At 37.6% G+C, this 25,290-nt stretch overlaps 1 protein-coding gene across 5 annotated transcripts in view; it reads right to left on the reverse strand.

Annotated features, from left to right (window-relative positions):
• Positions 1-617: 617 nt before the first annotated feature.
• The window catches only part of SLF2 (SMC5/6 complex localization factor 2), a 31,439-nt gene continuing 6,766 nt past the window's right edge, over positions 618-25,290 (reverse strand). For 4 of the 5 annotated variants that reach the window (XM_075026263.1, XM_075026262.1, XM_075026264.1 and 1 more), the window contains exons 4-20: positions 24,514-24,571; positions 22,032-23,182; positions 19,127-19,209; positions 18,067-18,183; positions 17,630-17,797; positions 15,722-15,824; positions 14,234-14,309; positions 12,316-12,457; positions 11,742-11,850; positions 10,388-10,564; positions 9,726-9,823; positions 9,167-9,254; positions 8,530-8,652; positions 7,643-7,720; positions 6,037-6,123; positions 4,569-4,637; positions 618-3,425 (exon numbers count right to left, since the gene is read on the reverse strand). In XM_075026263.1, coding sequence (XP_074882364.1) covers positions 3,390-3,425; positions 4,569-4,637; positions 6,037-6,123; positions 7,643-7,720; positions 8,530-8,652; positions 9,167-9,254; positions 9,726-9,823; positions 10,388-10,564; positions 11,742-11,850; positions 12,316-12,457; positions 14,234-14,309; positions 15,722-15,824; positions 17,630-17,797; positions 18,067-18,183; positions 19,127-19,209; positions 22,032-23,182; positions 24,514-24,571 — 2,763 coding nt within the window. In that variant the 3' untranslated portion in view covers positions 618-3,389. Of the gene's footprint in view, positions 3,426-4,568; positions 4,638-6,036; positions 6,124-7,642; positions 7,721-8,529; positions 8,653-9,166; positions 9,255-9,725; positions 9,913-10,387; positions 10,565-11,741; positions 11,851-12,315; positions 12,458-14,233; positions 14,310-15,721; positions 15,825-17,629; positions 17,798-18,066; positions 18,184-19,126; positions 19,210-22,031; positions 23,183-24,513; positions 24,572-25,290 lie in introns of those variants that run through there. The other variant, XM_075026266.1, reaches the window with a different exon arrangement.

Below are 25,290 nucleotides of genomic sequence, written 5' to 3' on the forward strand. Positions count from 1 at the left end.
AGCCAGAAGTACTTGCTTGAATCTCCCAAGAGACAGCATAGTCTCTCTCGCAGCCCACATTGCCTAGTGTCCACCCCTGGGCTAGGCCATCGCTGAGACCCAGAGCTGGCTGCTAGAGGATGCTAAGCACAGGCACCTTTGATGGATACAGACCTGGCTTGTCTCTGCTCAGAAAATTAGCACTGCAGTATCCATCCCTCATTATTAAAAAAAGGTCTTCTTCCTCACTGAAATGCCATGTGATAGGACTTCAGAGGCAGCAATCTCACCAGCTGCTCTGCCAGCAATAATGGCGCACTTCACATGTTTGTTCCAGTCATCTGCTTTTCCCAAAGATATTATCAACTCAAGTATCAGCTTTGGGGACTTCAGAGAGTTCCTGCAGCCACTGCATCAATGAAGCACACATGTCCGACTGACCTTCAGCCAGACCTACCTGCAAGTCATTAATCACTTCTGAAATCCCCATCCATTACCAAGTTCCACAACAGAACGGTGAAAATATGAGATGAGCAAATAGTTTCGCCGGCAGGTTTCTTAAAAAAAGCTTCTAGCTTTAAGTTGAAGCCATACAGAGGCTTGTCAGAAAATTTAAAAAACAAAGAGCCACAAATGTATATTTTATAGTCAGCCTTTAATTTTTTGTCTGTGATTACTGCAATAAAGTGCACCTAATTTCACATGAAATGAGATAACATAGCTCTTAATACAGCCAACACAATATCAAAAGATAAACCTCAGTGCAAAATGCTTATCTGAAGACACCCAAAGCAGTTAAGACATTTACCGTGCAAACAGCCTTTTCCAATGCACATAAATTCTGGCTGGGGGCCAGAAAATGAGTTGGCAAAACACAACAGCAGCAGGTTTGCTATTTCATTTCCAGGAGTCCTGAAGCACTGCTCAGCTCAGCAGTCCCTTGTAAAGACTGCAGCGATGCTTTGGGTTCATCTCTGTAAGGATACTGATGAGCTCCAATTCAACCCACGTCTAGACTTAAGCAACTGGGGAATTACTACTCAGCTACAAAACAGATGGAAGAAAAGTCCAGACAAAGCAGGAGGGGGAGAGAGAGGGAAAACGTCAGAATGTATACACAGGCATTAAGCACGAATACACAGGACTGGCTGAGCTAAGAATGATTTCAAGACTTTCTCCATTTATAGTAAGCTAATCAGCTGTGAACCTAAGAATTACAACATGTGCTGTAAGACCAAAATAAGACCCACAGCCCTTTTTTTGTGAAAGAGCTGAGGCATGCCCATTTTGTCCAGGGACATTTAATTAGAAAAGCATGTCTAGTTTTATTTTTTCATTGTTCTATTAAATAGAAGTATCAAAGTGGTTATTTAATCCGGAAAAAAACCTCAGCAGTTTCAATATGTTTTGAACTGCAGTACAAAAGCTGTCTAAACCCCTCCCCTTTCCTTCTCCAAAATATACAGGACAGCAACTTCAACTTTACATAGTAAGAAAATATATACACATCACATACAATAAACATATTCTGCAATTTTTTTAAACTTTATACAACATCAGTGAGAAAAAATATAAACATTAATAAAATTAACATACAATATATTCAACACAGTAAGCAACTGCTACCAGAGGGAAGGTTGTATCAAACACTATCAAAGACAGGCAGCGCAAAGGATGGCATTGCCATACCTATGTAACACCACATAATTTTTTTTTTTTTTTTTAGCCTAAAGCAGTTCTATTGCCAAAGATACCCTTTGAGGTAGATTCTTCCAATTCTTCAATAACATGTTGAGATTAAAAAAAGGGATTTTCTTTTTTTTTTCCCCCTGAACAATGCCACGAGCATAACTTTTGTTTGAACAAAGATAAGCCGATTATCCTGTGAAGGGCACAGAGATGCTGCAGTCTTAGGCTAACTGTCTAACACTTGAAATGAAAGACAAAACATTTAACAGGAATTTGCAAATAAAATACCTTCCCTGTAAGACATGTGTCCATTCTCTAGCAGTTCCTTTATATGTAATATACATACTTAAATTTGAAGGGTGTTTTCTGGTTTTTGGATTGGGGCGGGGGTTTGAGTCTTATTTTACATTCTCATCTTGGAAAGTTGTATGGAATTTATCATACAAGACAGGATAATCTACAAAAATTAAAAGGAAACGGTATTATAAAATGGACATGTTATTAAAAATCTCACTTGTTAAGGGAATCCCAGTTGGTGCTTCTACCCAATACCCTAACTTTCTCTTCATATCCTACAGACAAACCACAGTGTAAGATTTAAATGACTGCACAGAGAACACAAAAGGACATCACATTTTTCCTTTGATTATTTAACAAACAGCCCTTGGAGCTTTGCGCACATATTGTGTGTGGCAAGACTTCACATAAAGGAATTCAGGCTTTCTCAGTTTTTACATAGGTGGGCCAAATGCTCATCTCCTCAAATCTCCACTGAGCTGATATTTTAGGATTAGTATTTTCTCCATTTAGAGAAAGTTCTGAAGCCAGACAACAAATATAGATACATTGTTTCTTAAAGATCAGTACAACAATACTACTGGGGTAATAAGATCTCATTTATAACTTGGTCTTATAGAAACACTTCCTGTGCAGTCACATTCACTGCATAAATAAATTAATGCCTGAAGATGAGGAAGTTAAGCTAAAATGAATGCATCACTGTAATAACAAATTCCTTTTTGTTATTTGATAAAACACAATCACAGAGCAAAGAAGCATCCACTTAACTTCTTTGGGCACAACCACTCTTAAGCTCTGTTTCCACCCTGAAGTGGACATGAGAGCAGTCACTTGTTCACATGCAACTGCTGTATTTTATAATTTTTAGAGACATTGGATGGTCATACCAATTCTGCTTTGCAGATTAACCCATGTGCAGGCAATTCTGTTATTCAGCCCCGTTCTGAGCCACGTCCTCACCTGTTCACAATAGAGGAGGTCTAACACTGTCTCTGAACTCACATTCCATGTCACAGGGCAGTTCTTTCCCAGCCACCCTAAAGCAATGCTTGCAGGTGTGTGCTGGTAAGGAAACGAACACATACAGTTTTCAAATATGTCTTGTGATTAACAATGGAAACAAGAAAACTTCCCTCAGCTTTCAATATGATAAAATATTTCTAGCCAATTCAGACAGGGCGATAGAAATAGCCGCGTTTTTTTCAGTTTACCCACTTCAATTTTTCAGAAGTAGTGTATTTGTAGTAAAAGCAACATTAATCAAATTAGATCCTTGTGTTTCTAGTATTTGCTTGAATGAAGCTCAAGTTTTAACTCGGGTGACTGATGTCTTCTGTTCCAACCAAGGTGAAGCTCCATTAATTCTACATCTTCCTTGGTTTCAGAGTTTTTCTGTTATTTTCCCTGAACTAGGCAAGATTTCATGAATCTGGCTCCCAGAAGTCATGCAGTTTTCCCTGAAGAGTAAAAGCAAAGTAGTAAACAAGTCAGAAAACCAATGATAGAAGAGTAGAGTAAGCAAGTGCTTAGCTTGAGATCACAACAATGAGTTGCAAGTCCCTAGAATTTTATTCTGAAACACTTGCCAGTTTCTCCATATGTGAATCAACATCAAATATATCTGAAAAAACAACTCTGAAAGAGCAGCATCACTACCAACTTCCAATTGCTAAGTAGCTTCTGCAGCCATGTGTTACTAATTCCCTTCCCCCTCTATAACAAGAAATGTCACACGTACTACAAATGATGTCTTTTTTGCACACTGCTGGGAGCGATTAGTAGTCTTTACAGACAAATGGTTGATTACACAATTTTTAACTCAAATCGATACTAAGCATGTATGTATAATTTAAATTTTATGTAAGTGATACACTACATTACTGGAAAGATAAGCTTTTCCACAACAGGTAGCTTTATATTCCAAGACAGGACTCAAACAGTTGGTCTGATCTCATTACAAAAGAAACCTTACAACCCTAGACTGGAAGAAACAGCTCTGAACTCTCGGTATCAGTAGAAATTATCCACCTGTTCCACCAAGGCCAGCTAGGTATTATGAAGGCAAATATTACCGAGAGACTAATCATGACATTATTTACTACGAGCATGAAAGGCTTTTCCTAATCATTGCATGAAATTCTACACGTTCAAAGGGGGAAGAGTTATCAAGAGCCGTTAAACATATGTGGATAGAACCTTGGACTCAAGCAGTCTCAAAGTCACACACTGTCAGACCATGGCAGGAAGTGCATCACTGCATTCCTGCCCCATGGTCCTTTTCAAAGCATCTGGTAATAACTATAATCAGAGTCAGCCCCTGTGACTTGACTCAGTACTAGCATTTTAGTGTATTATGCAAGCCATTTACAAAAGCAGCACTTCTAAAAGATAAAGATGAAATCTTGGTTTTACTGAAGCCAGCAAAGTAAGAATTTTAATTAAAATCTATTCTAATACATCTAAGTGTATTCCACAGCCATGCCATTTATGAAGAAAAAAAAAAATCTCTTTAAAAGAATATGCTGTTTTCAAATGCTAAAAAAATGAGTTAAATGCACCCTGCAATATGAAAAAGAGAGAAGAAGGCTTCATTACAGTACCTGAGCAGGCCGAGTGGTTTGTATTGAATCTTGCCATTTGCCATATATCCTAGCAACTAAGTCTTTTACCTGCAAATTCAGATTGATTAGTTTAGCCATTTATGTTAAAAAAAAAAAAACCAAAATCATACCCCCTGTCTCCACCCCACCCCCCAAACCCATAAAACCCCAGATAACCCAACACCCAAGGTTTACTGAGAGGTAACAATTTTACAGCTGGCACAAAGTATCACCACTTCAACTCCAACCAGATCCCTGTAATTTGGGACTCTGAATTCAAAGTCATGTACTCTACACAAACATTTTACAGGCACTTGACTGCCCATGTTAAGTGTTTGGAATCACCATACAAGCCTCTGGCCTCCCAAACACCCACCTCATCCTTTGGGTGAGTTAGGTTTGTTACACAAGTCTGATTGTACCTAGAAAAGTTGCCTGCAACTGCAGTCACAAAAGCCAACTATGCAGCACTGTCTGCTTCTGAAATGAATTCTTTATTCATAAAACTGTGCTTTTTCATAACCAAACACATGCAGGTGTTTAATCCAAGCCATTCAGAACAGAGATTTGCTTCATATGCTGTGTTAAAACCCAGCACAGTGGCATCCTCTGGAAGTTACTGTACTATTACACAAATAAAGTGAGGGGGGAAAACAGAGTAAGATTTTCCCCTCTCAGTGCAAGGGCAATAGAAACAAAAGTGAGTGTGACCCGAGATACAAAAATCCAAGGCAAGAGTAATTAACTTGTTAAAAGGATCCACGCTCTACTAATCTGGCTGAATAAAAAAAGAAAAATCTTCTCGAGAGGTAAGGATGCACACAACTGCAAAAGTTTGATTTAAAGCTGAAGAAGCCAAGGCTTTTCAAAGCTAGGGTTGGTCACTTTATCATCACTGATCTGATTTGGCTTGCTACGACAGCATGCAAAGCATTAAAGTCACAAAATTAGGACTATCATTAGTAAGCCCCGCACCACAATGCAAATGAAAGGCAATTATCCAAGCTTGATGCTACATCACACACAGTTGGCTTAAATCCACATCATTTTTAACTAGCTCATTCATTTGAAAATAAAACAGAGACACATGCAAGATAGGCTGGTTTTTCGGTCCTCTGTATTCTGCCCTGCAGGTAGCCCCTGCTCTTAAAAGTTGAGTCAACTATCAACAACTGCCAGGAAAAGAAATAGAGCAACTCTGTGGGTTGCCTGGCTAAAAGGCAGGCAAGCTCACATTTTACAGTTGTTAAGAGTCCTGTTGTTAGCAAAAAGAGTATTTTCAGTGCATTAGAATGAGCATATACTTACGTACTTGCAAAGACATGATGCAGACAGAGAAACCAGGAAAAAAAGCAAACCCATGAGGAACTCTTAGAATTTCCAGGGCTGGGATGAGGAAACAACACACAACAAGAACACAAAAAACCACCCCAAAACAAACAAAAAAACCCAAACTTACATGCCTTACCTTAGTTCGATAAAACAGCCTTGCATCTTCCCTAATATCACATTTTATGTGCTTATCTAAGGCACTGCAAAGCTTCAGTAAGTGTTGCTAAATAAAGACAAAAGCGTACAGCTATTTAAATCCTCCATGTCAAAACTAAAAGCTTTCTTTAAATATTATTTCAATTTAAAAATTATACGCTTCAGTTTGATTTTTTTCTCAGAAACATACAGTAAGGAAGGGGGAAAAGAAAGAACATAAGATCCTCTATCAGTTGCTTGTATGCACCTGGTAAACCAGGTCTAAGAGCTTTAAAAAGTAGTTTCAAGGATGACTCAGGTCATTTGCTTTTGTAGGAATTGGCTGAGCAGGTAAAACATATCCAAGGTTTATGCACTGATCTTTTATTTCTCTCTAAATTTCTGATTACTTTAATAAAGCAGTTTCGCAACTCCATAATCTCTTCATAATGGCTCCCAAGATCTTTCACATTCTGTGAATTTCTTCATAAAATTCCTGTTTGGAATCCCTCACTGAACAGCTACAAAGAGGCTCTGCTCTGCAGAACAGGTGAGAGATGCTGAAATTCTACTCACAAACATTTGCTGGTGTCTCAAGGCCATGACAATTTACCCAATCTAACTGGAAGAGGACCAGAAATGAAAGAGTTATATTGATTTTATACAGAGTCTAGCCTGCACAATATTCAGCCACACCCCTCTTGCCACTTGATGGCTAACAGGTCAGTGAATAATGGACTCTTTCTTCATGAAGAAATACAGAGACATTAAAAAAAATATATAAAAAAAGATCAAGTTCTCCACAAATCTTCATGAAGGCAGTTGTAAAAAACAAATCTCAAAAGATCATCACGATATAATTATTTTCTTTACCACATACAGTTTTGTTTCAGATTATACTCTGCGATTATCTTTTTGCATTGAGTAGGAAACTGAGACACTTAAGCCCTGAAGTGTAACCAAACATTATTGCTTTACTTCTCTCAAACAGTTCATGACAGATTTCTTAAAAGCCAACAGTGATTCCATGGGGCAGAAGGTGTACGCAAACACCTTGCAGCAAATGATCACAGAAATCTGAATAGGATTACTGAAAGGCTAAGCAGAAGGTATTACTTAACAGATGTTCACATCACATGGCACAAAAGAACTATCACTACAGAGAACAGAGGAGATACGGTCCTAGCTTTCACTTGCTGCATGGCTGCACTCCAGCACAGAAAACCGTGATGTGTTTGAACATATTTTACTGAGTGTTTTCAAAGTGGTTTTCTTCTAGACTGAAAAATTTCAACCTTACTTCAAGAGTTCAGAGGATCATTGAACTTCTTAGAATTTCTGTGTTGAGTTAATCTCCCGTTACTTTCTGAGAAAGATTAATAAAATAAATGTCTGCTGATCCACAGCCTTATGTTTTGAGGTAGTTCCATCTGCAGAAATGCAGAGAAACCTCTTCTGCATTTACTTTGCCCCAGAACAAAAGTTTCCCCCAGTGCTATTATCCACTGGTGATCTTCCATCACATGATAGCTCTTACAAAAATAGACCAAGTGTGCATGATAAATAGTCTTTTAAAATCTAAAGATCTAGCCACTGAAGTTACTCACCCTTTGATTAGAATTTACAACATCAAAGAAACTAGCTTCACTGACTAGATGAAGGAGGATGTAGATTAGGTAGTATGCCTGGAGAGAAATCAAAAGAGCTTTAGCAGTCAATCATAACTCTTCACATCTAGATACAGCACTATCTTTGCTTTCTGGAATGATTCCTCCAATGGCCAGATCAATGGACAAGTATGTCTACACATTTGCCTAAATAACTAATTTGAAACACTACATTCATATATTAGAAACATTTTAAAACACTGGTTTAAGTTACCTAAGTAACCTACAAAACTTTCTGTAGTTTTAATTACTGAAAATTAAATTCAGCAGCTGGTTTTATTTTCCCTATCATCTACATCAAGGTCAAAAGCAAGGTCAAAATACTTGCTAAGAAATCTCCATGACAGTCTCAAATAACCAAAACAATATTCAATTTTTGGATAGATGGAAATATAAAATCTTTCTAATACTTGTTTATGAGAAAAGATTCATAAATCTCTTTCTGAAGCCTGCAAGTGAAGGTCTAGCTCAGCCTCAAACAGTTTCCACTGATTACATCAGAAGGGAGGGAGGATGGTCTTCTGATTACAGAAGACAGGACTCAAGACATCCATGTGACTTAGCCATTCAGGAAATTTGATGATTTCCCTGTTTGTAAAACAGCCTAATACAGCTTCCTCTGTCACATACTACTTCTTTCCTTCCACCATGACTATAACCAAAATTGAATACAAGTAGTATTTTAACAGATGAACAGCAACAAAATCATGTATAAACAATTCCATGTACAGAACTGTCCTCAGTTAACAGAAATTAAAAGAAACATTCTCAAAATTGTAGAAGGCGCATAAAAAGACAAATGCAAAAAAGCACTATCAGCTACATACCTCCTGTTCTAGTTTTGTATGAAGGTGGTCTCCAGTGACATTCTGCTGCTCCAGTCCTTCTCTCATCTTCTTTAGTAGATTAGAAGGTTTCATGTACACCACAAAATGATGCAGAAGAGACATCTACAGATACAAGCATTAACAAATTGGAGTGGTTTACTGGCAATAGAAAATTGGAAACCTAGTGCCACTACAATATTATTTGTCCACTAAGACAAGAACATAAAGGGGATTTTTAATTAAAATGGAAGTTTTCATGCTTTGGGTAATTTTTGACTATTCACAAACTGAAGTGTTTGTATGTTGCCTCAATAAAAAAAAAAGTCAACCCTAGGAAAACAAAGAGTGACTCTACATGAACACAAAAGGAAGACTGAAAGAAGCGTAGGCCTCTTTCCAACATCCAAAATGAATGTTTAGGCACATAAACAATAACGCACTTACAAGCTGCGGAACATGCAGGTTACACACATGTGCAAATATACTTCTAATACTAATCTAAACTAAAAATTACTAATTGGTCATTTTGCAAGGTTCCTGAAAATAGGCTTACAGTATTAAAACATAAAACACAAAAAATAATATACGTGTTTTCTAAACTTTCAAATTATACAAATACAACACATATATGCAGTACCTGCTTGTCACTGTCATCAGGTATTTCTATATGCTTTTTATTAAGAAGCTTTGAAATTATCAGTAGGCTAAGACGTCTTCTTACTTCCCTGAAAAACAAAAAAGTTTCTTTCCCAGAGAATTTCTTAAATCCACGCTGTTTCTACAAAGTATATGAGGCTATGCACGGCTTCCCTAGACATAAACTTGCCTACAACTATTAAATTGGATTTTCTCAATATAGGTGCTATTAAACTAGTAAAGAGGCTAGTAAAATGTAAGTACCCTTATCTCATTGCAGCTTTTCTTCTGCACAAATAAACACTGCTAGATGCTTGCCTCCAAGCCTGAAACTGAGCATCCAATTCATTCTCCTCAGATACATTATAAATCTATTAATTTCAAAGATACAGAACTCCTAACAGATTAACACTTAAAAGCAGACATGAATCACCCAAAGAAAATTTAATACCCATTGCATTTATCAGACTTTGTGCTTATACAAATAAATCAGCTGTTAATAATACAAATAAGTTAGCTGTTAACGATACTACATATTTCTGATGTTACAGTGTCATTACCGTCCACGTATTATCCAGCTAGGCACCAGCTGAACTAGCCACAGGAGATTATGGTGATGAGTGGAGAGTTCACTCACTGCCAGGCAGAGCTCGGGCATCTTTAAAACAACAACAACAAAAGTCCCCATACTGAAGAATGGATATGGTGGGCATTTGTTTTATTTGCAAAGGAGTACACATCTACTCCCTAGAAACATACAGAGCATAAACGTTAAAAGGAATTGATCTAATAAGAGATGATGTGCATAAAGGTATTTCTGCATTACACCTGTAGTTAAGTCTACTAAATACTATTTTATAGTAGGGTAGTTGAGATTAGATTGCTTTTAATGACATTTTACCAGCTTAGTGCAATCATTTCTTCAGAGAGCCATTTTAAACATACAGCTATTTTAGTAAACGTAAGAGTAAGTTCAATACAACACAGTTCCCTTGCAGAAGAGGACAGGCAATCATAATGTTATGGGACAAAAACCCTCTCAGTATACCCACCCACCACCTAAATCTCACACAAATCCAAAACTCCCAATTTGTTCATATTACATTTTCAAGCAGTATTTTTCTGATATGTCAAGGAAAAAAAAGAAAACTTCAGAAGTTTTTCTTGAAAATTAAGTTGCAGTTTCATAAATCTAGTACAAGAAAATTATTTATGAAGTTACCTTTGTATCCCAGTCTTTTATACTTATCAGAAGCTTTATGAAAAGGCACTGAAAATCCACCAAAGGAATTTGCTTTAACTGTTTCTCCAAGCTTATTTTAAATAGCAATAGAAGCAGCAGCAATATTTCTTGATCAGTATATCCACCTTGAATTACTGTTGTACAGAAACCTAGAAACTTTAAAAGAAATAAAAAGCATTAAAATCTGAAATTGGGTTAGCTTATTTTAAAGTGTGATGAGAACTTAAGTTTTCCACCCTCACATTAATATGCACCTCAAATGATATATTGTTCTTGCAACACCTGCATACTAACATCTCCCCATCTGCCAGTAACTGCACTCTTCTGGTTTTTTTGTTTTGGTTTGGGGTTTTTTTTGGTTTTTTTAACAGACCTCCTGGAGGCTCATCTTTTGAACATGGCAATATTCCCTGGACATTACAGGAGCAGGGAAGATCTTTCTCCACTGCACAGACAATCCTCATCTAACTGAACAAAAGACTGACAGACTTTCTAAATACAGAATTAATACTGAAAACATAAATCAAGAGATTTTTCCCCACCCAAGCATTATCACATGGGTTACTTACAATATGGGATGTGTGTGTAAATGAGAACACACATTTATCAAGATATATGTATCCTGTCTCTAGTGGAGATGCTCTGACTGCTTTCTCTTGAACTAAGTGATTTTACAGTCAAAAATCTCTAAAGAAATGATGTCAGGAATTTCAGAGTTCCTTGTGGAAGTATTTGAATCAGTTATAAAGTCAGTATTCTCACCATACAACCTTTAATCAGAGAGAACTAGCCTGTGAGGTGTGACCAGCATCATTCAGCCTACAGTCTCACAGGACACAGTGCATGGATCTAACAGCTCACTTCCACAGCAGAGTCAGTCACAGCTCTACCTGCCTTCCAGGAGCTCCCACCTCATTCACCTTGTGCTGCACAGGGACTGATCACATACCTCCGAGAGCTGCACTAACACACTGAAGCAGCATAAAACATACCACCCAACATCAACAACCCTTCCCATTTCCACTGGAACACAGAAATGGAGCTTTTTTCTACACAAAGGAGCAGAGATGTTTGATAAAGTGCCACAGCTGGAAAAGGGAGGCAGCAGAACTGTGCAGTTGTGAGTGAAGCTAATAGAAATCAGGAAACTTTAGAGATTGCAACAAGCCTGCAATAATATCCGATTCAGCAGAAACCCCAGGATAGCATCTACTCAACAAAACATGCCCAGGAGTAAATTAAGACACCAGGGTTTTTGCTAAAAAACAACACAAAGTAACAACACACCCCACCCCCACAAAACCCTCTCCCACACTAACTAGAGTTTTCTCACCTTAATCACATTGATTAAATTGTTTTCTGGTAGACTGAAGAAGGCTGGATTGGCAGAGGTTAGGTCTTCTCTTGGCTGTTGTTTACTCACTGTTTCTTGCATCTGACTTCTAATAAAAGAGACACTAATCTGAGCAATAAATCAACAATTTAAAAGCCCATAAAGACTTATTTGCATCAAACTGAAGAAAAAAAAAAAAACAAACAAAAACCACTGCATGTTTCAAAATGCCTTCAAATCAAAACAATCCTCAGTTACAGAGCACACACACCTATCTCAACTTGTAACCAATTACAAATTCTGCCCATCTATTTAGGCAACAATTCTTGTAAACCTCTATTAGGAAGGTGCAGGACAAAGGACAAAGTTCTGGTTTGCTGAATCCTTACCTGTCAGGCATTGTCTGAAGTTCTGGTTTATTTAATCTTATGAAGACCTGAACTGAGAATTTATAGAAGAGTATGGCTTGATGGAAGGGAGGGGAAATAGAGGAGAACCTTCTGATTCTACATTCTAAGCACAAGCCTTGCTTTCACAGGATCTAAGCAATAAATATCAAAAGGAAAACACTTACAAAATATCACACTCGTTAAAGTTGGGCTGAAGATGCTGCAATGGAAAGAGAGATCTAAACGCAACACCCATATTGACAAAAACAGCTGACACATCAGCTAGTGAAGGAATCCATGGTTTAGACTGTTCATCACTGATGGAAGCTACAAGTAAAAGACATGGAATGGATTAGTTTTAAATTTAGTTCTTAGCATTAGTTCCTTTTAAGGGAAAAAAGCTGAGCAGTCTGCATCAATTCTACCAGCTCTCATCTCAGAAGAGTGGCTACATTGAACAACATGCTTATTTTCAGAATGATGAGGGGAAAAAAATAGTCTAACATGGTATTTTATGCTAGAGAAACACCTTGCCTATGTAACAGGTGAATTATTTTAAAGCTGCACTCATTTTACCTCACAGCTCTCTTTCATCACAAACAGCAGAACAAACAGGGAGGCAATATTTACTTTTAAGAGGATACATAAATTACCATTCTGTGTAGGTACAGGCAAGAAGGTGTTATAATGGGACTGCAGTAGAGCTAAATAAGATTTGAAAACAGGCAATGTTTCTAGAAAAGAAGTGCTAAACAGATGGAATTCGCTTATTTGATAGAAGTAAGAAACAATGCTCATTGCAAAAGAGGGCTGATTTGTATGATGACTTGTATCTGAAAGTCTGCAAACTGTACAGAGGATTCTCTATAGAATACTGAACTAGCAAGGAAACATCAAACTAGACACAGTGTTTTCCAAACAATGACAGAAGTCACTAGAATTCTGAACTGGGTCAATTTGTGTCTTAAAGCTAAGTTTGTAGGAAAAAACCCAAATATAATGGAACATAACACTCAAGACGCTGCAGCTTCAGATCTTGATGTTCAATTCAGTACAAAAAAAACCAAACCAAAACAAAACAACAACAAAAAAGATGCATCCTTAGTTAAGCACTGGAACAGAACATCTCAGAATGGTTTAAAGACTCCACAGTTGGCAATTTTAAAGTGGGTAGACTACTTTCCAGGAGCAACTGTAGCCTATTTGATCCTGCTCTGAAGTCAGAGATCTGCTGGGATCTCTCACAGCATTAATTCTTTGAATGCTCATTCATCGGCTTGAACCATTCATTCAGAATCAAGCTTAGTATCAGCAAAGCACAAAATAAAGGAGGCTACACTCCCTCTCATATCAGCTCACAGTCTGATTTCAAGCAAAATTCAAAATATGGGGTACAGTTTGGACAGACCTGAGCAAGTACTTCAAGAGAAACACATTACTTGAACAATGTTAACAGGCAGGCTTAAATGAATTAGTGACTTCTGATGGATCTGAATAAAGTGAAGACATGAAGAACACACAAAGGAACTTGTACTGGAGAAGTATTTGAGAGTACAGATGAAGGCAGGCAAAACACACAAGACATGAGCAGCAGTGTGGGCTGAAGCAGATCCTTGAAAGTGTTTTTGTGCAGGTGTATGACTCTCTTCACTTTTGCCATTTATCTAGAAAGTAAACTATGCAGTGCTACATACTGGGTATGACTATGTGAAAAACATCTTGTAGTCCTTAAGCTATGAAATGAATGTCTGCATCTTCCAGAGTAAGAAATGGAAAGGAGAATAAACTTCTTAGCAGACTGGGCTCCTCTTCAGGTCAATTCTATTTGTGAAATAACAGAAGTGAGTTTAAAAGGTGCTGTACCAGATGCACTGCTTTGCAAATACATGCCAGGACCACATTCTGTGGTACAGCTTGCACACACTCAATGAAGACTAACTCCTAGCATTTGAGCATTACGTAAGTAACAGAGAGCCTAAATTAATGCCAAAAATCACAGAACAGAGCCAGTGCCTTTTAATTCCTCCCCAATACCTTTCTATACTTAACAGAAGGGAAATGCCTTCATTCAGGTGGTCAGTTTTCCATCCTTCAAATACTCACCATTTTTTAGTGTTATCTCCATCAATCTGTCTAAAATCTGGGTGGAAATAAAATAGTCAGGATGAACAGACATCATCTGTGGAGAGAAAAGAAGCTACATGTCAAACACTAAGTTGCACGATGGCATCAGTTTTCTTTTAATTAAAAAAGAATAAACCAACTCCTTGGTAAAATAAAATAAGAAACAGTAACTGAAAAAAAATCCAACCCCAAAGCCTCTGTAAGCAAGATACACCAAGAATATTGTGAATATCGATTATTTCAAGCAATGCACAGATGCTATGAATACTTTAAAATTAATTATTTGCAATATGAGAATGCTGTAAACCCATGTTTAATCTGTTGGTTCATACAAAGGTACTGAGGGTTAAGAGAACGGTAAGTATCATGTATCCCTTTGGAACCCATTTGCATCTGTTATCAAATTGGACTCCTTGATGGGGAGCAGGGGCAACAGAGTTAACTACAACCTTGCCCAGTTACGGGCAAGTTGAGCATAAGCTATACTAAACTGAAACAATGAATCCTTAGTTTTTCTTAGAACTCTTTAACTACAAAAACACAACTATGAAGTACAGTTCAGGTTTCTTGAAGCACTTCACTAGCCCAGAAAAAAACTCTTCTTTTTCTCCCCCAAGCACTGTACAGTTTCCTGCTCTGTAAGTGAGCTGAATTGGCTCACACTTCCTCCTTATTAGAGGAACACCAGGGCTCACAGAAGGAGTGGAAGGCAATTTTTTACTGGCTGGAGGGAAGGACACGCAGGAGCAAAATATTTCACTTTCGGCAAAAGCACAAAGCCAGCCAACAGACCCAGGCTGCAATTTCACAGGCAGTTCAGGCTTTTTCAGGCACAGTTAGAATGTGGTAAATAGTAACAGAATGGAGATTAGAAAGGGGTGTTTTTATGAGTAACAGAACAAGGTAAATTCCTGGGGATTTAGACACGGACACAGACATCTACAAAACAGACAGACACTGCATTTCCTTGAGAATGGCTCCAGACTTTTTCCTGAGTCATAATGCACATAAACCTTTTCCAAAGAGAATTATCTGATAATGCAGGTATCTCTGATGATTTAGAAGGTGATACTTTGCACTTGTGCATAATGCAGCATGTACTTTAAGGGTGGAAGGAAATAAGATTAACATTTGCTTGTGATTTGGCTCACACTATTATATCCTGAAGTCTCTTCTCACCTAGCATGTACTGTACTCTTTTCAAATGCAGTAATACGTATGAAGATGGACAAGGACGTGCAGCTTTGCAGTCACTCAGAAAGTGTGGAGAAAAAGCTACCCCTAGTGACAATCAAAGTAGTTCAGACTGGAGAACAAATCGGAACTTAGAAAGAAAGATTTTTTGATGTAAGAGTTGTTAACCAACAGATTCACAAACTTGTTCTGATTATTCTTGCTACAACTGGCTTCCAGGAAGAATATACAGAGTATAACTGCAGTTTAACTGCATGAATAGTGTAGACTTACCTGGAAAAGCCACTTTAGAATTGGTACGGGACACAAGACACAACCGTAAGCAGAACTCAGAAAACCATTAATAGCTAAAGAAAGCTGCTGTGTTACACTAGAACTGTAAGACAAAGATGGGGTTGGGGAAAGAGGAGAAAAATCAATTAGTGGTTGAACCAGCACTTTCACAAAAGCGTAAGAACTTCCCCACCCCTCAGATCACCATCAACAGCAAACAAAGATCTGAACATCCAAAACAGATGTTATTCTTATGCTCTCACCTATGTGAAATACTATAGTAATTCAACCTCCTTTGTTATTTACAACTACCTTTTTTTCCAAAATGCCATACTATATAATTTGGAAACATTTCTATTATGAGAGAATAAAACTTCAAACATTGATCTACACTACTGCACAATGAACCATCATGCCTATCTACACAGATGGACTGCTATGCTCAATGAGACCAGTGAATAAGACTTTTTACTGTCCAATGACCTTTACGTACACTCTTAGAAGAAAAGAGAAAAATCTTTGTTTGAAATTTTTAAAATAATCTTTTAAATATATAGTCTGAAGGCAAACTAAAGCAATTAAAATCAAACAGTCTAATCTCACTGTGCAAATTTGTGAGGTGCAAAAAGTAGCTGTTGGAAGAACAGAAAATATGTCATTTTTATTACTGAATTATTTTAGCGTTAGTCTTCTTTAGAAAGTCAGGTATGTCATAAACAGCCAAATATGATAACCATTTTCTCCACATACCCTTTAGTCTCTTCTATTCTCAGCATCTACTGAAACAGGTAGCTCTGTTGAGATCTGTGTCCTAACTTCTCCATATACCCTTTATCTGTCTGACTGAGCAAGTGGCTAGGAAGACATCCATGTGCCAACTGGAAAGCCAGTACATGCTAGCTGTGCCAACTGGGCAGAATGCATAAGCAATTATATCATAATTGCCTTCTGCAAGGGAAGATTCATTTAATTCTCATTTGCTGACTTACAAGATACTTTTGAAGCTTATATCCTTGTGATCTTCAAAACATATTAATAAAGGCCTGAAGCCAAAGGAGTATATCACAAACATCACTTCCTCAAAGAGATGAGGAAAAGCCAGCCTCCTCCTCTTCACACCCACAACAGCAGATACACATGGATACAAAATACATTAAGATTAAATGAATTCTCTCAGTTTCACTGATGCAAGTTTGGAATAAAACGCCAACTGAAATAACCAGAATTTTTCAAGATTTGCACTTGCGGTATTAGGCAAGAATTTGTCCAGCTATTTGTCGTCCGACAGCCTCATAAATATAGTATACAAATCCCTATGAGTTACAGAACAGTTGTTTACATCCACACAGGCACACTGCTAGCTCAGTGACTGAATCTAACAGATGTCAGAAATTGTGACTTTCTGCAACCCTGATTAAGTGGAGCCTTAAGTCACAGGCCCATTCAGGACAAAAACATCTAAAAGTCTTTCAGCAAACATAATGCAACACCAGTAGGTCACAAATTAGTTCACCACAAAGGTCCTCTTTCTGTCCTGGGATTGTTAAGCTTTTGTTCATTATAACATTCCACTTCTGGATTTATCTTTCACAAACTGGTCAGATTATCAATGATAGCCCAGCACAGTAGAAATATGGAAGAGGCCAGAACACCTCTTTTTTTTCCTTGTGTCTCATTTAAGATGTTTTTCAAGAATTCCAGAGGAGGAAAGAAGGGAAGCTTCAAGTAACAATTCACTGTTCTGTAAATCTAACCTGGAAAAGAGAATTCCAGGAAAAGGGAGTCAGTCTTGCCTACTTAGTAAGACAGAGGTCATTCGCAGGCAAAGATACTATTTTATCTTAAAATCTGCTAACACTGAAGAAAATTGTCCAACTAAACACAACTGTGTGAAGAGGATATTCTTACCTAAAAAGGAGCTTTCCTATAGGATTTTGAGGGATGAAGTGAAAATTCCTCAAGTCTAGGTTATGCTGATTGAAGATTTTCCCAGAGGTTGATAAATCAAATATATCTTCTCCAGGGTGGTAGTCAGGTATGGCATGAGCTACTACTGAAAATCTCTTTATAAACGCCCTGTAAAATTCAAAATTTTATGAATTTAAACATGGAAAGGCTATTTGCTGGTTGAGACAGTTATTTTCAGATGATGTACACATCAGCCTTATGTGAAAGCTGAACTGTGAAAACACAATAGTGTTGAAGAAAATCCACCCAACCCTGAAAGACGATAAAAATGGTTCATGTTAAACATACTAACAACAGATGGAAATAGAGAGAAAGATTAGAAAAAAAGGCTAGAAAAGTGAAGAATTAGATTTAATTGGTTTTGGAGTTGGAAGGACCTGTGTTCTTCTGAGAGATCTTCATCTCCACTGGCATTTTCCTCATCTTCTCCATCTGAAGAATCAGCCTCCCTTCCTTGTATGTCTTCCTGTAACCGCTTTTCTAGTTCATCTACCCTGAAATAACAGTAGCAGCAGAACATGTCATCACCATTTAGTATTTACAACAGAAGACAACAAAATTTAAGCTCTGAATGTGAACCCAGAAGTCAGTAGCCAATTACATATGGCAAAAGCAGGCAAGACATTGAATCTGTGTAATAAACAAGCGTCTTGCTATTCCAAAATAAAAAGTGGATGTTTCCCAAAACCTAATGAATTTCCAACAACACAATCAATCACTAGTTTGACAGAGACAAATACACTCAACCAACTTCTGATAGTTTTTTGTAATTGCACAAAAGTTTCAACCTTCTGACTGAATTTTTGTTTTTTTAAACTTCATACTAGTATTTTATTTGTTAAATAGTATCAGTTATAGGAGTATTCACTACTCCATAATCAGTCAGCCCATAGTTACTAGGGTCAGATTCTTTAATCAAAACAGTTAATCACACATATACCCATCACCACCATTTGCCATTAGTACATATACCACATTACACTTTCTACCCAAAAGATCTTTTGCAAGAACACTCATTACTTCTGTTTGCTGAACAGTGTTAACTACTCAGATACCAATAGTTTACACAACTTCGGAAACCAAAACTGAGCTACAAATGCCTTTGAAAAAAGTCAGTCTACATAAATACTATTTCATGACTGACCAGCAGCTGCTAGCTGGCTCAGTGACTTGTAAGAAGGCACCGGTAAATTTAGTCTGGCTCTTGAGGGGTAGACAGATGTATCACAAATCACTCTTTATTGCTTGTAAAGAGCCTGCCATTCAGCTTTTACAGTTAAGCCACACTTGTAGGTCCCATCAGATGTATGTTGGTGGCATCAGCAGGCAAAGTTTAGCTTGCTGCTACCCAAACTCCAGCAGTTTCAGAGAGACAAGGTAAATCTAAGCATCCACAACTCCATCACAAATTTTTCAAAGCAGCTTTAAGAAACAAACCTTTTAGATTCTTCTTTCTCCTTTAAAAGATGTTCTAAGCTGTTCACATATGACACCTGGCTAACAACAGAAGGCTTAGAAAGCTGTAAATGAAATAGTGAGAAATTAAAAAAATACTACAAGCTATCAATTCATTATTAGACAATAAACATAATCAAAATAGAAATCTCTTCAAATTTTAATGATATTTTATCTGAAAATAAAAACTCAAAGGAGACCCTGAAAAATAAGATGATTAACAGTTTAGGTTTCTCAATTCCTTGACAATTTTATATAATGGTCAAGTCTCTCTCAGTGATTAATTTAGAAATAACTGTGCTTCACGATGGATTAGAACAGCAAAGCAAGCCTCTGCTTCTCTCCCTGGGGCTGATCTCCAGCTAACCTTCACAAAGAGCATTAGCATCAGAAGCCTTTTACCTCACAGCTTTATTATTACCATCCACCAAGATCCTGGGAATCCCCATTCTCATGCAGGAGACAAGAAACTCCAAAAACAATTCAGTACCTCTATGTTACTTTCAGGAGTCCCTAGAGGACAAAGCACCAGTGTTTGCTAAATCACCTCCAACATCATCAGTCAAAACAAAGCTTCCAATCAAAATCCTAATACAAACCCAGATTAAGAAGCTAATAAATAGAATTAAAAACCAAAGCAACACACAATGTCTTAACCACTAGCAAAATTAGTTTTTCAGTAGCCAGTGTTTCATTCAGCTAGTAGCAGACAACACAGATTTGAAATCTTTTATCACCATAATTCAGTTCTTTGGACAAGCAGTGCCCTTCTGACCACCTTCTTAAATTGCAAGCTTCTTCCTATGAGCTCCTTCATTTTAGGACAACACAATTCAGTAAGAGCATACCCTCTCATTAGGGATTTTCTATTACCCAAAAGTAAGAGAAGTTAGTTTAAGAAGTTAAGTGTCCACCTGCTAATAAAGAAGCCAGTTAATACAGCATTGATTTTTGGTATTCAAAGAGACCTTGCAAATGTAACAAGCAGCATGTCTCTGTGTGGAAAATCTTGTGGGATAGCTAAAGACCTCTTACCTTATTTTGTATCTGGTTAATATGTCTAAAATGACTGTTTAACAACAGGAATCAAGACTTTATTCCAATGTGCACATATGTCCCTTCTTACAAGACAAGAACGTTAGTATATGCAAAAACCATGGTCATGGAAATTTTGGGACAGTTCTTAACTGTTTTGTCTTACTTGGCCATTAATTATGCAGAAACAGGATAGGCCAAATGTTGTGGCCACATATATGCCACAAATATTTGACCTAGGCTGCATCTGTTTATCAGTCTTAACCATTAATTACGCAGACATGTTGGTTAAGATTGCGGAATAGGTATGTAACCACAGGAGTCTTATCTATAACATGCTTGCATAATGAATTATGAGGACAGATAAAATAATTACGGCTCTTCAACATCTGCCTACAAAGATAGTAACTCAGTCAATAAATAAACCATTTCAGAGATTTAAAAATGGGAGGAGATGAAGACAAGAGTATTTATACAGGTATTCTGCTGTTTGTTTTCTACTGTAGAAAATAGCTGTGGGCTGACCCCTGCCAGCAGCTAAGCACCACACAGCTTGTTCATTTCCCCTCCCAGTGGTGCAGGGGAATGAATAAGAAGAGCAAAAGCAAGAAAACTCATGGGCCAAGATAAAGACAGTTTAATAAGTGAAGGAAGAGGGGATAAGAGGGAAAAGAGAAAGTGATGCAAAGGCAATAACTCAGTACCTCCCACAAGCAGATTCCAAGTAGTGGCTACATGCCAGATCAACTCCCCCTGCTTGGTTTTGATGGCTGAGCATGACACTATGTGGCATGGCATATATCCCTTTGGTCTCCTGGGGTCAGCTGTGCAGGCTCCGACCCTTCGCAACTTTTTGTCTACTCTGGCCTGCTTGCTGTGGGGGCAGAGTGGGAAGTAGCCTTGATGCTATACAAGTACTGCTCTGCAATAGCCAGAAGACTGGTCTCTCATTAACACTGTTTTTGCCCGAAACACACAGCACCATACAGCTGTTATGAAGAAAATTAACTCCAACCCAGCCAGACTCAGTTCAAAATCTTTTTATTTAAATGCAGCCGTTTCCAACCTGTACCAACTTTGTCAGGTATGCCACACCAAGTCCTACTGCAGAACCTTCCTAATTAAAACATTATTTTACAATAAAACTTCAAAATCACTACTTATTTGACAAGCTGTTATTGAAAAAAATAGGCTAACTTTTAAAAACACAGATCAATTCATCACCATGATACCCTGTAAACTGGGATTCAAACACTTCATCTATCCCTTCTGAGCAGGAGTAGTCATAGAGCTTTTTGAAATCCTTTCTAAAATACTTCCAATTTCCATGAAATTCAACCTCAAAGAAAACATCACTTACAGATCAAGAACTCGTACACAGATTTCTGACAATCACAGACTGTGACAAGGATATACAACTGGAGTCTAGCACACTGATCTCTCAGCATCTAGATCAATTTCCTCTAGTTAACTTCAACTCATAAAAATCTTACCCGATTAGGAAAATGAAAATATTAGACCCCACACATCTTCTAAATGTAACCTCCTGCCTTTTTCTTTAGCAGAAAAAGCAAAACCAGAACTCCTAAAAAACCACCAAAAGGCATACAGCTAACACAATCTGGCTGCACAAACCCTCATTCAGCCATTCCAAGGACAAGCACAGTAACAAGCACACCCTTTCTCTGACTACATTGCCCTGTACAGCAGAGGACCATTAAGCTGAGTAACCAGGCTTGCAGGCAAATAACTCTGCATTTTTGTGCATTATGAATAAAGGAAAAAATCATATTAAAAATACAATATAACAAAGCTAACGCAACACTTTTTTTGGCTTTTTTTAGCTACTTACATGAAGCTTCAGTAATGGAGTCATGGTGTCCTGAGAAAAACTGTCAAGACTAGATTCTTCCAGGGTTCCTGCCTGTGCCCTGGGTCTTGAAGAGAGCATTTCTTGCAGTGGTATGAATACTTCTTCATCATCATCTAGACTGCATTCCAAACTCTCATCTTCACTATCAAAGCTGCTTTTTGATTTTCCATTCAACATAGACTCAGCTGTACAGGTGCTTTCAACTTTTAACTCTCCTGAGAGTTGTGAAGACATACAGCCACTGTCCATGCACCCTTCTTTAAAGGGCAACAAACAGGCAACACTTTTACCAGTCTCTTCTGAAAGTGCAAGTTTCCTAGAACCTTCCACTGAACCAGAATCAGAAACATTTTCTGGAGTCTTGTCTTTTGTTTTTGAAAAACTGTTGCTGGATTTAATACTGTAAGCTTTATTGTGTGCACATCTTTCTGGTCTTTTCCCATCTTGCTCTTTCTTAGCATCCAATACCTGAGATAAGCCAGCATTCTGGAGATGAGATTTCACACCTTTTGTTTGTGTTAAGCGGTGGAGAGAAGGCAACACAGTACTTTTTTCCTGAGAAAAAGGAAGGGACTTTTCCAAGAAAAAGCATGAGTTAGCCACCTGCAATTGATTCTCTTTGGTATCCACAACAGAAATGTGGTTATTTTTACCAGGACTGTGTGCAGAATATGAAGATGACAAACCTACAGAGGAGCAATTATTCTTCTCATTGTCATTGCTTGAGTTGAGGTATTCCTCTGGAAGAGTAGAATCATGTCCAGGTAGAGCAGCAGCCTCCATTAATTGCAGAACATCACCACAAGTAGACTTTAAAAGGATATTTTTTACAAAGTCAGACTTTCTATTTTTGCATTTTGCAGATGATCTACTAAAAGCAGGGTCATTCAAACTCGATACTTCAGATTGAATTGAACTGTCTGCATCCGCACTCATGGCAGCATGCTTTCTTTTCCCAGGAAAGTCTATTTGTTTGGATCGTCCAGAAGACATCTTTGATCTAAGGCAGCATGAAGGAACAGACTGGCTCTTTCGCATACCACCAGCCGTCTCAGATGATGTTCTCAGTGCATTTGGAGAAGATGCCTCATGTTTTGAAACCTGCTTTGGCTTTGGTTGTGATGGGTCATCTATGAAGTGTTTAAGAAAAAAGTAAGCCACTGTTTTCATGTTTAAAAAAAATAAAATAAAATAAAAACCGTAACAGCTCACCCTTTAAAAAACTAACTTCTATTTTTAAGTCAACTATGACTGAAATTTTTAGCAGAAACTACAATACTTCCATTCTGCTTGAACACAGCAGAACACAATTAAGATTTAGCTGATACTGTACTGTTATGTTATTATTGTAACTAACTTGGAAATTAAATTAAATCCTTTTATTTTAAAGCAGCTCAGCAGCCACCGTAGAACAGTTTTCTGATACACTAGAATCAATCAGTCTTTGGAAACAGACAATAGCCCCGTTCAGGTATGAGACTGGAAGAAAGTTTCTGTTATTACATATTATGGTTATAAATAATGAACAGTGTGAAAAGTATTTTGAAAATACTGCAATAATTTTAACAGTGGTCACAACAAAAGTATTCAGAATATGAAGAAATCTGTTTTCAGGCTATAGTTCTATGGAACCAGAGCCCACTTTCCTACTATGCTTTTCTGCTTCCTGCCTTAAGCTGGCACCAGCACCTGGACACATCATGGCAAGCTACTTCATGGAGCTGATGTGGCCCAGAACTTCCCAACTCCATTTTCAGCCAGATCAGCTCCTTGCACCGCCGGCCAAGTCCCAGTGCTAGCATAGGTGGAAAGTAAAGCGTAGTAGCAGACAGTCTGGTAGGTTTACACAGCCATGGACCCACAAGGTGGGAATATGCTCCTTGTTTTGAGTTCCCCCCCTCCATTTTTTTTTTTTTTTTTTTTTTTTAATCATCCTACTGACCTAGCTCAAGCTTCTATTCACATGAGCTTTTTATATTCAGTTCTACCTACCATAGAACAGAATTATGTGGTTAAAAGGGACAAAAAGCAACAGGAATACCAGCTAAACTTTAGTGTTCAGTTCAACAAGAATGTTCTTTTTGGATTAAGCTGAAAGGCAAAATTTGTTAACCACCACAGTGAATGTGAATTTTCCAAAATGCAAGAGAAACCATAAAAATAATCAGAGATTAAGTGCTTAAGACAAAGAAATATAATGATTTCTAATTAAGTTACAAACAATCTGTTTTTCACTATAATCCCAAATTACTTTTAAACCACTTCAAGCTTGCCATTAGAAATAACATTGACTACACAGCAGTAATTTTTTTTTTTTTCAGAGAAAGAAAACAGAAAAACATAAATTCAAGGGGAAAAAGCCATTAAAAAGGGACACTAAGTGATGAACCTGATTTTTTAATTTATTAAATTTTTATTTTTAAAGGTTTAATTAATTCTGTATTTTCAGCACTGCTTCTACCTGAGGCAGTCTCCCTTGAACCAGAATGTTGTATTTTTCTTAAAGGACATCCATTTCCCTAAAAATAAAGACGGAGAAAAAAATGTTAATCACATACTTTTAAAAACCAGGATGTTGACACCTTGAGCCAAGTGTTGAATCCAGCACAGGCTTAGTTCCACACACCCCCCAGAAATATGGCAACATACTTCATTTCAAGACAAACTTAAGACACAGCTGCAAAGATCTCAACAAAAGGACTCTCCACAACCCAAATTTTACACCTTTTCTTCAGATTGGCCACCAGTTCTAAATCGCTCCACTTTTAGGGCCATTAGCCACTTGTGTCCCTGGGCTATATGGCAACACAGTCCAGCTGGCTTTCCTCAAACAAGTCATAAGGAACTTAAACAACAAAATGACAGAAAGCACAGACAAGCAAAAACAGAGGGAGGGGTGCTAAGGAGAAAAGGAAACACAAGTTAACAGTCTTTTTTGTTCCATTCATAGCACATTATGGACACACATATAGTGATCTTCCTTGCAAATAACCAGCAAACTTTTAAAGGGTTTTCTTGGTTGGTACAAAAAGTGAATATAATTCAGCCTGTAATGAAATACTACATACTTAATAGGACCACTCCCACTCTATCTAAATATCGTGGCTTAAGTGCATAAATCTGAACTGCCATTAACTGCAACTTCTAACCAGCAGAAATTTGCTAGGCTGTTCCCTACACTACATTGTAAGAAAACACAAGGTTATAAGACATTTAAGATTAAATTGTATTTTGTAGA

This window comes from Buteo buteo, chromosome 4 (genome assembly GCF_964188355.1).
Source record: "Buteo buteo chromosome 4, bButBut1.hap1.1, whole genome shotgun sequence".
In the NCBI taxonomy this organism is placed as follows: domain Eukaryota; kingdom Metazoa; phylum Chordata; class Aves; order Accipitriformes; family Accipitridae; genus Buteo; species Buteo buteo.